This window comes from Alligator sinensis, unplaced genomic scaffold (assembly GCF_000455745.1).
Source record: "Alligator sinensis unplaced genomic scaffold, ASM45574v1 scaffold389_1, whole genome shotgun sequence".
NCBI classification, from domain to species: Eukaryota; Metazoa; Chordata; order Crocodylia; family Alligatoridae; genus Alligator; species Alligator sinensis.
In genome coordinates this window covers 3,417,797-3,431,433 of record NW_005841951.1, presented here as the reverse complement: position 1 = coordinate 3,431,433, position 13,637 = coordinate 3,417,797, and the positions used below count along the sequence as shown (strand labels likewise).

Genomic DNA, 13,637 nt, shown 5'->3' with positions numbered 1-13,637 from the left:
ATTTCTCTTGTGATTTTTGAATTCTTATCTAAATTGCCCAGGATGACTGAAATAGTGTTTAATTAATCCAGTTGATTTGCCTTTTTTCCTTCTTTATTTAGAGCATCAGTATTCAAATTGATGAAAATACACTTCACGATATTTTAAATGAAGTGGATTTAAACAAAAATGGGCAGGTGGAACTCGATGAGTTTTTACAGGTGAGTATTTTGTATTTGGAATCATGATGAAGACGACAAAGGAATATCTCCCCTTTACTCTGTATAGCTGTCTTATTTTATAGATGGCTGGAAAGGATTTATTAAAGCTAGATGTAGCATTTGTACATCTGATTTTCATACTAATTTACCTTGCCTGCATGTGGGCAATGAATTTGGTCACCATGAAAAATGCTAAGCAATTGCCTAAATGTAGTATCTGTATTGTTCACATAATTTCCTTTGCTCCAAAGACTATGTACTTATTAGCCCAGATGCCCTATGCATGCTTACTAATGTTGCTGCTTGAATAGTGCTGACACCTGTACATGGTCAAATTCAAATCCAGGTACACTGTGGCCAGCCCAAGCAGAGATATGTAAGTATTACAATCATCAATCTGAAGTGGGGGGGAAGAATTTTCCCCAACTTGATTAGAGCAAAGGGAGCCGCAATTTGACGAGCTTTAGTTAAAGCACCCCTGCTGCCACTTTTCAGCATGGGGACGCTGATATACAAGACGCTCCAGGCGCTTTAATTAGAGGGGCTTTTGGAGCCACTCTGATTAAAGCACCTGCCCCCCCCCCTCCCCCCCGCTGGAGCACATGTATAAATGCCCTGTGTTCTGTTAATAAAAGTAGTCTGGCTTGAGTAGCTTTGGAGTGTGGTAGATCTCGTTACTTTTGTTGAACAAGCGATAAGCTAGCTCAAGTTTGTAACTTACAGTGAAGACAAGCTTTAAGTTTAAAATCGTAGCCTCATAGAATCCACTGTAATTATTGGTGCCCATGAGAGTAAGAAAGGTGAGGAGGTAGTTAGCCATGTTAGTCTGGAGTTAATTAGAAGGCAGGGTAGATGCATACCTTTAGGCTAAGTACAGACAGTCAAAAAGTCCAAGGCTGAATCAATTTAATCTTCGCATTTCTGGAATCACTTTTGGTTCCGCAAATGCAGCCACATGCCTGCAGCAGCCCAGGCCAAAAGCCAGGGGGCACTAGAGCACACCTCCCTGCTCAGCTGGAGCAGACAATTTGGGTCAAAGCTAGCTCACCCACCCTGTGAGGGAGGGTTTGTGGGGGAGGTGCAAAGCATCATGGGATGCTGGGTGACTGAGTTAACTTGAATATGCAGGGAATCTGGGACAGAAGTTTGATAAACTGGCTTAACTTAAATCAATTAAGTCTGATACTATATCCATCCACTTTTATCTTAAACCTGTTTCGGCCACTTTGGCTTGGGACAGAAATTGCACATAAACCAGTTTGAGAAATCAGAAACTGGTTTAAACCTGTAACAGAACAGAAACTCCATGCACTTCAAACACTTTCAAAATGGCCAAACCTGGTTTAAGATAAACCTGGTTGGATGCTGTACCAGACTTAACTGATTTAGGTCAAGCTAGTTTATGGAACTTCTGTCCCAGATCCCTTCTTGGTTCAAGTTAACTTACAGTCCCCCAGCATCCCACGATGCTTTGCAGTGCTGGGCTGTGCTGTCTGCCCTGCCCTTCTGTTCCCTAGCCAGAGCACTATCACTCATCTGGGTGGCTGAGGAGGGGGCGAGGGGGAAAAACTCAACCCTCTAGCTCAGCAGCAGACTGCCAGCCAGGTGTTGCAGGCCTGGGGGGGGCACAGTTGCAGTGGGGGCTTGACTCTGCCCCCCCCCAGAGCCAGGAGTTGGGCACCTCTCCCCCTTCTCTGCCTCTGGGCTGGCTGGGAAGTGGGGAAAACCCAGCACCAGGGCTTGGCTCTTCCCCACAGAGCTGGGAACAGGGGAGGAGTCACCTTGCTCCACCCCTTTCTTAGCTGAGGGGGCTCTGGGGGGTGGAGCCAAGGCCCTGCTGCAGGCTTCTCCATCCTCCTTCCTTCAGCTAACCTGGAGGTGGAGAAGGGATGTGCCTCTTTGCTCTGGGGTAGCAGAGCCTAGACCCCCCCCCTGCACCCTCTCCCCTCAGCCCACCCAGAGGCTGAGAAGAGGGTGTGACTGGGGGACTCCAGCCCTGCTCCCAGCTCTGAGGTGGGCACGGAGTCAATCCCCGCTGCAGCTTCCCTGCATCCAGGCTGGAGGCTGAGGACTGGGCATGACTCCTGGCTCCCAGCTCTGGGGGCAAAGCCAAGCCCCTGCTACGGGTTTTCCTTCTCCTCCCCCTCAGCCAGCCCCAGGCTGAGGAGGGGGCATGACTCCTGGCTTCCACCTCAGGGGGCAGAGCCAAGCTCAGGTGCAGATTTCCCCCCCTGCTGCCTCAGCTGGCTGGGAGACTGAGAAGGGGGCATAGCTGGGAGATTCCAGCACCATTCCAAGCTGGGGAGGGGGAGGCGTGGGGGAAGGGGAGACAGAGTAAAGCCCTCAGTTCCAACTTCCCCTCCCTTCCTTCTGGGCTGTTTCATAGATTTCATAGACATTAGGGCTGGAAGGGTCCTCGGGAGATCGAGTCCAGCCCCCTGCCCCAGGGGCAGGAAGTCAGCTAGGCTCAAAGGATCCCAGCAAGATAGATGTCCAAATGTTTCTTAAAAGAGTCCAGAGTAGGTGCTTGCACCACCTCTGGGGGGTGTCTGTTCCAGGCCTTGGGGGCTCAGGCAGTAAAGAAGCTTTTCCTTATGTCCAGCCTGAAACAGTCTTGCAGAAGTTTGTGACCGTTGGACCTTGTCATCCCCTGGGTGCTCTGGTGAACAGGTGTTCCCCCAGATGCTAATGCACACCCTTTATGTACTTATAGACTGCCACCAAGTCACCCCTGAGCCTGAGCTTCTCCAGGCTGAAGAGTCCCATGGCTCAGCCTCTCATGATAGGGCCTGTTCTCCTGCCCTCTGATCATACGTGTGGCTCTCCTCTGGACTCTCTCAAGCTTTTCCACATACTTTTTAAATTGTCGAGCCCAGAATTGAATGCAGTACTCCAGCTGTGGCCTCACCAAGGCCGAGTACAGTGGGAAGATGACATCCTGGGATTTGCTTGAGAAACATCTATAGATGCAAGCCAGAGTTTTTTTGCTTTACCAGCTGCGACATCGCATTGGTGGCTCATATTCATCTTGTGGTCAGTCATGACCCCCAAGTCCCGTGGTGTACCAAGTGTAGCACTGCCGAGCCTATAAGCATGCTGCGGGTTTCTTTCCCCAAGGTGGAGTACCATGCATTTTTCGGTGTTGGATGCCATCAGGCTTTCATCTGCCTGTCTCAGACGGCCGGGTCCGACTGGAGGTGATCTAGAAATTACTCGGTTGTTGGGCGGGCTGGTGAATGGAGAGGCAGACAAAGCGTATTGGTTGCAAAAAAGCTTTACTTACGCCGCTAGTAGCCGCGATGCAGGTGGTCCGGTCGCTTAAACAACTACGCGAGTTGCTCCAGCTGGCAAGGCTCAGGCCAGCGAATCCGTACACGAACCAGGCCGGCAGGGAAAGGGTACGTCGAGGGATGGCGCTCAGCGACGGGGAGACAAATCGATAGTTGATTGGGCTATCGATCAGCTCAGCCACGAGTCAGGAATCTTCAAAGTCACTCTGCAGCGTGCTCAAAGTTCTCCGACTTGGGCGGAAGTCGCATAGAATTTTAAATGGCTAACAAGCCAATCGCTAGCCGCCACATAGGAATAATTTAGAACTGGCCAATGGTAGGACACAAATTTGCATACGAATAGCGGGAACTCTCTTGCACCGGAGTTTTCTGTTGCAACAGAAAACTTTTGCTGTGCACAGAGACTCTCGTGGCGGGAAAATTCCACCGTGCCGAGGCACTAAAAATCATTGGGTTATGACACTGCCCATTTTGTGAACTTGTCGAGGTCAGCCTGGATCACCAGCTTATCCTCGGGTGTGGACGCTTTACCCCAAAGTTCGGTGTCATCTGTGAACATGGCCAGTCTGTTTCTGATACCAATTTCTAAATTGTTAATAAAGATGTTAAAGAGTATAGGCCCAAGGATGGAGCCTTGGGGGAAACCACTGGTCATGGTACACCACGATGATTTACTTCCATTGATTACCACTCTCTGGGTCTGACCTCGGAGCCAATTCCCCAGCCATCAGACTGTGATGTAGCGACAGCCACAGTTGGCTAATTTTTCTATGAGGAAATCATGGGACACCAGGTTAAAGGCTTTTTTAAAAGTCATATATATTGATTTCAATCTCTTCTCCCTTGTCCAGGTGATATGTCACCTGGTCATAGAAGGAGATGAGATTGGTCAGGCAAGATCTATCCGCAACAAACCCGTGCTGACTGTCCCTCAGGATGTTGCCATCAGCCAGTTTGTCAAGAATGGTCCCTTTGATAATTTTTTCCAAGATCTTCCCCAGGATAGAGGTCAGGCTGATAGGCCTGTAGTTCCCTGGATCTACTTTCCTCCCTATGTTGAAGATAGGCACCACATTGGCCTTCTCCCAATCTTTGGGCACTTCACCTGAGCGCCAGGAGTTCTCGAAGATACCCCCCAAGATACCTTGCTTAGCCCACAGGGTAGCTGTGGAGGGGACATGGCTTGGGGTATCCGAGGGCTTCAGCTCTCTGCTGTGGCGAGCAGGCTGAGAGGCGTGCTCTAGCGCTCCCCAGCTATTAGTATCGGCCACTGCAGAGGTCTGTCTGCCTTTCCTGTTTGAAAAGTGAACGTGAGTTCACTTGCTTATTGGTTCAGTCTATGCAGTTTAAAAAAACCGTGCAAAGATTGAATTGATTCAGCCTTAGGTTTTTTGACTGTACTTGGCGTCTGAAAGTGGTTTACGTGCACTGAACTTCTGTTGTGTTACAGATTTGAACCAGTTTCCAATCACTTATACTGGTTGATGTGTAATTTCTATCCTTGGCCATTTAGACTGATTAAATAAGGGAGACAGAGAGAAAGAAAGACAGACAGGGAGACATGCATATAGAACTATGCTGTCCTTTCACAGCATCTGATGAAGTGAACTTGGATTCATGAAAGCTTGTGCTCTCTCTATATATGTATCCTGTTTAGTTAATCTATAAAGGTGCATTAGAAAGGTCACATACTAGAAGAGGAAGTGGGTCTAGTCCTTCTATAATTGACAAACTGAGTTTAGAAAGAAAATTTGTCCTAATAACCTCTTCTCTGTTGTCTTTTTTTCCTTCTACAAGGAGGCTAAAGTAAGGGAGAGGAAAGAATATGTTCCCCTCTATTTGTGTGAAAGACCAGGAGACCTTTAACTAGCAGGATGGAAGTGGAGTAGGCATGGAAGGGGCAAGTGCTGGCTTGTTTCTGTAAGTTTTCATCCTATGCCAGCAATTCCACATGGACTCCTGTCTTCAGAGAGATAAGGATGCTACTGGGGGAAAACCGGGGGATAACTCTCCAAGCAGATTTTCAGGGCAAAGCAAAACAAACTTTTGACTAAGTCTGTAGTGACTTACGCTGATTTTCCTATTTCCTCAACATGCCATAGAGTGCTTTAGTAATAGCATCACCTGGGTGGCACCAGACTGCCAAGAGTCATCAGAAGCTGTTTGCCATCATGATTCAGTGCAATACAGCAAAACACCCCTTGACTTTTAAGCAACTCTAAAATGCAAGGAGTTTCTTCTGTGCAGAAATAACTGCTGTTAGACTCAAACAATGTATCTTACAGTTTGTTGAGGGTCCTTTTCAAGAGGACAGGGATGACTTCTGCCCCAGATAAACATATATTTCTTCCCCTAAATTTGGTGAGAGTCAAGCAGCATTTCAAGGCATAATTTGGCCTGTACTACACAGTACAAACACTGTCATTTGTATGTTCCTAATGCAAGCACTGATTAGAAACTTCAATTTAAAAGCATTGAGGATGAGAAACTGCAGATTCACTGTCAAGGCCCATTCACTGTCAAGTTCGTATGTTCCTGTTTAATTTCTGATTTAGGTAAAGAGGAATGTATCAGAGTACGGGAAAGGAAGCAATGAACATCAGTTGCCCGTGCATCTTTTCTCTGCAAGGCTTTAAAAAAAAATAAGGCAATAAGGATACAACTAAAATGTTTGTCCATTTGACTCCTCTTGAACGAGCCATTTATTTATTTCCAGCTAGCTGGGTTTGTTTTTTGTAGAGTCTTTCTTGGTCAGGTATTTCAAATGACTGCCAGGTCTTTCCTGCACCATGGCAATGATGAATGCCGAACATGAGATAAATTAATGCTGGGGATTTTGGTCAATGTCAGCCCTTTCTTCACTGTGTCAAGTTAAACAAACAAGATCAAGGCAAAGGAAATGGTAATTGTCTCTCTCGAGATGAGCTGTAGATAAGAGGAGCATTGTTGAATCTAAATGCAGAAAATTTTCACAGGTTGTGTCCAGCATTACAAAAAAGCAGTATTTATTCACCTGAAACTGAGTGGTTCAGCTGTGTGACAAAATGCATGTTTTGTTTTTAATTAAGAACTGCCTTATGTCTTTATACGAATAAATTTTTTTAAAAAAGGAAAAATATAACCCTACAAACCAACCAGGAAAAAACCCCCACCACAATCAGGTAATTGGGAGACAGCTTCCTTTTTAATTTTTTTTTCATAAGAAACTTTAATTTAAAAGAAGAAATGTGACTTTGCATTTTACATAGAAAACTCTTTACTTTTATGACTACATTTTATGGTATAATTTGATTAGTTTGAGTACACTGTAGTTAAAAAATAGAAATAACAAGCAATGGATCCTGTTGTGATTTACTTACTGTTTTCAGTAGTCTCTTTAGAGGTGGTCCTATAGTTTAATACTTCCAAAATAGAAATGGCAGATCTCTTTGTGTATTTCTAAGTTACTTTTTAAAGCTATGCGCCTTGTGGTGCCTTCTATATTGCCCTCTTTTGCATTTTAAAATGTAGCATAAGGACCGTATCCTTTAAATAAATACGTGAATGTGTGTATGTATATACGCGTGTGTGTGTGTGTGTGTGTGTGTGTGTACACACACACACACACACGAAGGGAATATGAAAAGTACCGTATTTACCTAAATACACGATGACGTTTTCCACCCCAATTGGCTGGGGGGGGGGAAAGCCCCTCAAAATCACATACAAGGACATCTTACTAAATACATTGTCTATTGTTAAACTGCTGCCAAAAGCAGCATCTGCTCAGCAATGAAAACCATGTATGAAGCTAGTTGAATGCAGCTGGCACTGACCGTGACTATAAAACATATGGCCCATATTGAGCAAACATGCTGATGGAAACATTTTTTTTTGTGTAGCCCTTAAAAAAAATTCCAGGGACCTGGAACTTGGCATGCAGGTACTGCAATACCAGACCAGCACCAGAAGGGCCAGAACCAGCCCTGACACCATCACTCTGGGGCCAAAAATGCTGCATTTGATCTTTGCCAAAAAAAGCTGAGATTTTTTTTCTTTTTCTTTCTTTTCTTTTCTTTTTTCTTTTTTAAAGTAAAATTTATCATGTCCCAAGTCAAATCAGCCAAATCAATTCCAAATCTATGAGTCATTCAAGAACCATATGTGGCCCTGCTACCGGCAAGCATCTTCCACCCTCGCCTGGGGTTTCAGATACTTCCAAATACTTTGGTGGGCATCCTGTGTTCAGGCCCAATCCTGGAGGCTTGGGGTTCAGGTGCCCCCGAGTTTCACTTGCCCTCAGCCAGATGGCCACAGGAGCACACTAGGGAGGAGTCTCCCATTTCCATGAAGTTGGCATATAGGCGAGATCTTCCCACTGGAAGTGAAAGCCGGATGCTAACTATTTATTACCTCAGCCAAGGTACTACCCCCTGCCACATTCGTGGTCTTCCCCAACCAGTAGGAAAACCACTTTGGTGATCACGGTATTTCCCCTGCCAGGTTAAATTAGTGCAGTCCGTTTGAATAAGACATATGATAGTACTCATTAAACCCAGTCCCCCTCACTGCTGACACTTTTTTTTTCAAGTCATGGTGAGCCATGGCATTGTATCCATTTTTCACTTCCCTTTTACTCTCACAGCTGAACTGTGCCCTTCTTTTCCATTCCCAATGATTCCTGTTACTTCACCAGCCATAAATGCCTAGCAAACATCACCAAACAGGGCCCCAAACAGTTCACCCAGAATCCATCTTTCGCCTCCTCTTTTAGCTTGGCACATATGATTAGTGTTGTCCTGCCCTCAATGAGATAAAGCCAGACTAGGATGCCCCGTGCCTCATCTGCGTACAAATTTTTGAAGCACTCCAGGACTTGTGACAAGAACATCGAGTTCCAGTCATGAGTGTGTGGGGAGGCTCGGGGCTAATCAGCACATGGATCCTTTGAGGGGGGTATCTGGAGTACACGCACATACTGGGCAGTGCTGAGCTGTGTGATCACCATGGCTTGAAATCCTGTCGACTCTGAGGCCCAGCCCAATAAGCTATGTGGTAAATCATGAACCTTTGGCTTTGGACTAATGCATATCAGTAGGTGCCAAAGTGCTGCAGGGGAAATACCCTGGCCGAGGTAATGCAATTAAAATGTCACTGTGTAGTGGAGGGTGCACCCCTGTCTGCTTGTGAACAGGACTCCCTATGAGAGCTTCATAGTTAACTTCCCACTGGCCAGCTTCCAGTGGGAGGATCTTGGCTACCTGCCAACTTTTTGGAAATGGGAGACTCCTCCCTAGCTTGCTTCTGTGGTGATATGAAAATATGGGGCAAGTGAAAGTCAGGGGCATCCAAACCCCAAGCCTCCAGACGTGGGCTTGAACATAGGATACCTGCCGAAGGATTTGGAAGTATCTGAAGCCCCAGTTTGGGGTGGAAGATGCTTGCCAGTAGCAGGGCCATATATGGTTCTTGAATGATTCAAACGGTTTTGGAACTGATTTGGCTGATTTGACCTGGGACATGAAAAATTTTCTGTTTAAAACAAAACAAACAAAAAAACTGCCAAAGTGCTGCTCAAAAGTGTATTTATGGAGTACCTGTGTTAAAACTTGCAGTAGTTTAAAAAAAACCCAACATGGATCAATCGTGGGTGGATTAAGTGTCTGGGTACTGTATGCAAATTGCTATAGCCATGTTAATTTAAAGGTTATTGCTTTCAAATTTGCTCCTCACTTCATGTTCAAGGAGAGCAGGATCTGATAAGGAGAGAGGAAAGGGGTTGCCAGGGGCAAAAGTTAAGGGGAAGCAGAGAGCAAAGGGGCTCTGACCTCTCCAGATTTAACTTCCTGCTGTAGCAGTGGGAGTGGGACAAATTCAAGGCAAACCTCCAATAATTAGATTCTGTACTTGGAAAATTATAACAAATTTATAAATTTTCCATATAGAGAATCTAATTATTGGGGGGCAGGGGGGCTGTCCTATAATCAGGATCATCTTCTATTCAAGTAAATATGGTGAATGGTAGTAAGTTTTCTTTAAAGGCTTGTTTATGTCAAATTTGTGGTACTCTTGTGTTTCCTACTTGAAAACTTTAATATAATCATATGGAATTTACTGGCATATTACTGTTCATGGAAAGCTTTTTGTGCAGGTATTGATGGGAATTTGTATTTTAGTGAGTGAAAGTTTGTGCTAATATGCTTATTCACTTTCCCAAGTAGGGAGCAGAATCCTGGCATGTGACTCATCTGACCAATCGCAAGCACTGAATATAGCTCAAATAATGAATTCTTGTAGAGACTGTGCAGAAAATGAAGGGAAATCTTGATGCTCACAGATATATTCCACGAGAATATTAGCAGAGGAAGTTGAATTAATCAGTTAAACTATTTGTTATAAATATTTCACCCAGGTCTAAATACAATTAGTAAGAATGTTGCATGGTTTCCTGACATACTAATGTTATACAAGAACAGTAAGGGGGAAGAGGGGGTGCTGGATATGATGCTTTGACAATTGCAGGCTGTTTTCAAGCTCTGGTAGAAGGACTGTATTTGGTCACCAGATAGTGACTGCCAGTCTTATATTAGGACCATTTTCTTAACTTGTTGATTTTACTCCAACTGAAGATCTGGCAGGTTTTTAACATGGCCTGTGTACATACTGGTGTATTTGTAGATCTTGTTTTGCTTAAGAGGTACTAGTCAAAGATCCAGCACTGCCTCTATTTACGTGGCCCAGTGGGATGGAAGCTTTGTGACATAAGGGCTTCACAGCCTAAGTAGGTGAGATAGGTGTGCGGTAGTAAATGGGATGGCAACATAAAATGAACAGTGTGATGGCAGGAGGCACCCTGCTAGTTCCCATTTGTTTGTTGTTTTAGTGAGTTTACTGTCAGTAGGGATAAACTAAATGGAAGAAAACTGAGGAGATGACAGGGTTTGACAGATAGGGCAAGGGACAAAAGTGTAAGAGGACTGCCTGAACTGGGATGAAGGGACTGTGAGGAAGAGGAGGGAATGCTTGCTTTTTAGTTGCTTCTGCTGCTGTTCAGGACGGCAGGAGGATGTGGTGGGAGGCTGCTCTTTTGCACTGCTTCCCTAAGGCTGCATGATGGGGGAGAGAATCCCCACCCTAGCACTTTCCCCCAGTTTAGGGAATCTTCCCTGAACAGTTCAGCTTTTGGGGGAGGCAAAGCCCAGCTGAACCCCATTTGTCCCCTACCAGTCTACTGTAGCATCCCCAGTTTTGGCTGCCTGGCAGTCAGTTGTCCTTCAGGTTTACCAAGCTTGTGTGGGGCCTTTTCTATGTGCAGTAGCTCTTTGTAAAAAGGGAAGACATTTGAAACAAAATGGCTACGTAGCTTTCCATAAGAGTAAGAAATTATATGGTGTAAGTGCCAATTGCTTTCCAGATTAGCCTTTTACAAGCTGACTGCATGTAATTTCAAGTCTAATGCTCATCTGATCCATTGGATAAAAAAAAGAATTAACTAAACTCGTAGCACTGGAGTGTGTTCGTTAAGATAGAGCTGAGAGTCCAGTTTCAAGGACTTAAAAGCAAATTAGTTTTTAAAAGTCTATAAAGAAATTTGGATTTAAAAGAATTATGGAAGCTAAGTAGGCTGTCCCTTCCAAAAAGAGGAGTTAAGTGAAAAAGGGTACCAGGTAGGGCCAGTGGTAGATTGAGATCTGTATTCTCCTTCTTCTGTCTAAATGACTCTCTTCAGGTTAAAAAAAATAATCAAATATGTGAGTTATCGTCTGTATTCAGCCTTATTAAAAGGCTTTGAAAAGCCAGCATGTGGGTTGGCTACTTCAGCATTACTTTCAAATGCACATTAGATGCTTGTATGGCTCTTGCAGCCCAGGCATATGTAAAACACCCCCTGATATCATTGGTAGCAGTATATAAAAGGGCTTCACCGTCAAAGCTTAAAACAGTAATGCCATCTTGTTTTAATAAATACAAAAATCACAGCACTGGTATTTGGGTAATAGCCTTTGCTTCTGGCATAGATAAAATAATTAACTCTCATGCATTGTTTACACTAGAAATTGTTGTTAGTTGTCGTCAGTTGGTAGTAGCCAGCTGATTCTGATGCAGACCTCTAAACTAGGGAGGGAAATAAGAAATGAGCTCTGAATTACACCAGTGCAGTATACCCTGCTTTCAAATACAGATAAGCTACATGAGTAAAAAGAGCAGCTACCCTCCTGGCAGACTCCAGTGGATGGAATCCGCTGGATGGAGAAAAGACTTAAGCCTGTTTGGCTTTATGTCTTGTCTGGCTAATACATTTGGCAGAGTTCATAATATGTTCTAAATGTTGTTTCTTTAAGCTCATGAGTGCTATTCAGAAGGGCTATGTCTCTGGGAGCCGGCTTGCAGTGCTTATGAAGACTGCTGAAGAGAATCTACATCAGAGAGTTGTAATTCCAGTGGATCGAAGTGGAGGTGGACTGTGAGTCTAACTACAAAACCTGCTTACAGCTACAAGATAGTGGATATGTGTAGCTGCTTCTCTCAGTGTGGAAAAACATTCCAATGCTTTCAGTTTGTCTCTGCTTATTCAACATGATCAGTATCTGGCATTCAGTGCCGCTTCTCCAAAAAGTACATTGGTGCATTTATCTTTTCCTTATTAACATTTTCTGAACAGCTGTTAATGCTTCAATATGTGGCCTTTTGGACTGAACATGCTTTAGGTGTAGAATTTATTAGTGGGAATTCAGAGTGCTGTCTGGAAAAGATTTGTGTGCGCATGCACACACATACGCATACAGACATGCACATGCACCACCAGCCTTGTTCATTAAAATTTGGTATCCTTTATACTTAAAAAGAAAAAAAAAAGATGCATAGAGTGGGTCACATCTTTAAAAAAAAAAAAAAAAAAAAAAAAAAAAAAAAAAAAGAGAGAGAGAGAGACTGCATGTATCAAAGTGGTGCCTGGTTTGTTTGTTTGTTTTAGGGTTTTTTGTTTGTTTCTTTTTATAGGAATAATTATTTAGGGCAAATGTTCATTTCCAGGATATCAGAAGAGTAGCAAGAACTAGCTTGAGAATTTTGTAAATTAAATGTTCTACTGGGAAATTGATATTTATAGATAGAAGTTTTCAGTTGTTTTCAGCATTGTGTTATTTCAGTGGCATCAATAGTTTGCCAGACTAATGTCCAGCAGTAACGTTTTGGAAGCATAAGAATGGACAACCACAAGAAGAATTGCTAAAAAATAAAATAAAATAAGTCTTATCATAGCTTAATATAAGTTAGAGGAAAAGCAAGGGTACACCTTTCCTTCCCCCATGTTTGTGAAAAGTCTGCTGGCCTGAGTAAATTGCTTGGTCTGGCAAGTGTTGCCACATGTTGTAAAGTCTCTTGTACTGTTTGTTTTTGTGCTTGTAGACAAATGCGGAATGTATGTAAAATAGCTAGACCTCTGTGATAGTGTTTGCACTATCGCTTTTTTGCCACTTTTATGTTTGTAAAATTCACAAGCATTACATGAAATAAGAAAGTTAATTTGCATTCCAGCAGACTTTCCTGAGAAGTGTAAAGGCTATTTTTCAGCAAATTAAAAGCAAAGTTAAGAGCCAATTTTGGACCACTTATTTGAGCCATTCTCAACATATGCCATACCTGGCTGTTTGCCTTGTGACTTTTTCTTTGTTAGCTTTAACTAGGATTGGTATCAAGATCAGATCAAAATGTTTTGCCTGATATACTGTGGGGAAAGGATAATATATGAATAATCTTATGGATGTTTCTCTCTCTGAGTATAGATGCCAGTTTACATCTCAAACCAGAAGCCTTGAGTATTAGGTGCCAGAATATCTGCACATAATTGTATGTTAAAATTTTTGTAAGGAAAAAATGTAATATTCTGCAACACTACAAAACTGAAAAAATACATATTTCTTTTTTTAGAATAGAAGGGAAAATATCTTTTATGCAAACTATATAAGTGCGGAGATTTCCTTACGATCTATGATGATAATAGTAAGCACAAGTGTCATTGTTTGAAATTTTTCTTCTAGCAAGTTCCCTCCTATGAAAAGTGGTGACTATCTAAAAATAGTAAAGGAGAAAAACACCTAAACTTCTGTAAATAATTGTATATCTATTAGTCCAAGACAGATATATGGCAGTTAGTCTCTGTAAAGTC

The 13,637-nt window shown here is 43.4% G+C and overlaps 1 protein-coding gene across 5 annotated transcripts in view; it reads left to right on the top strand.

Moving 5' to 3' along the window:
- Window positions 1-13,637, top strand: part of GPD2 (glycerol-3-phosphate dehydrogenase 2) — a 123,952-nt gene that overhangs the window by 86,725 nt on the left and 23,590 nt on the right. For 3 of the 5 annotated variants that reach the window (XM_025199927.1, XM_025199930.1, XM_025199928.1), the window contains exons 15-16: window positions 102-200; window positions 11,812-11,933. In XM_025199927.1, the coding sequence (XP_025055712.1) occupies window positions 102-200; window positions 11,812-11,933 (221 nt within the window). Of the gene's footprint in view, window positions 1-101; window positions 201-5,287; window positions 6,960-11,811; window positions 13,168-13,637 lie in introns of those variants that run through there. The other 2 variants (XM_006020366.3, XM_025199929.1) reach the window with 2 other exon arrangements.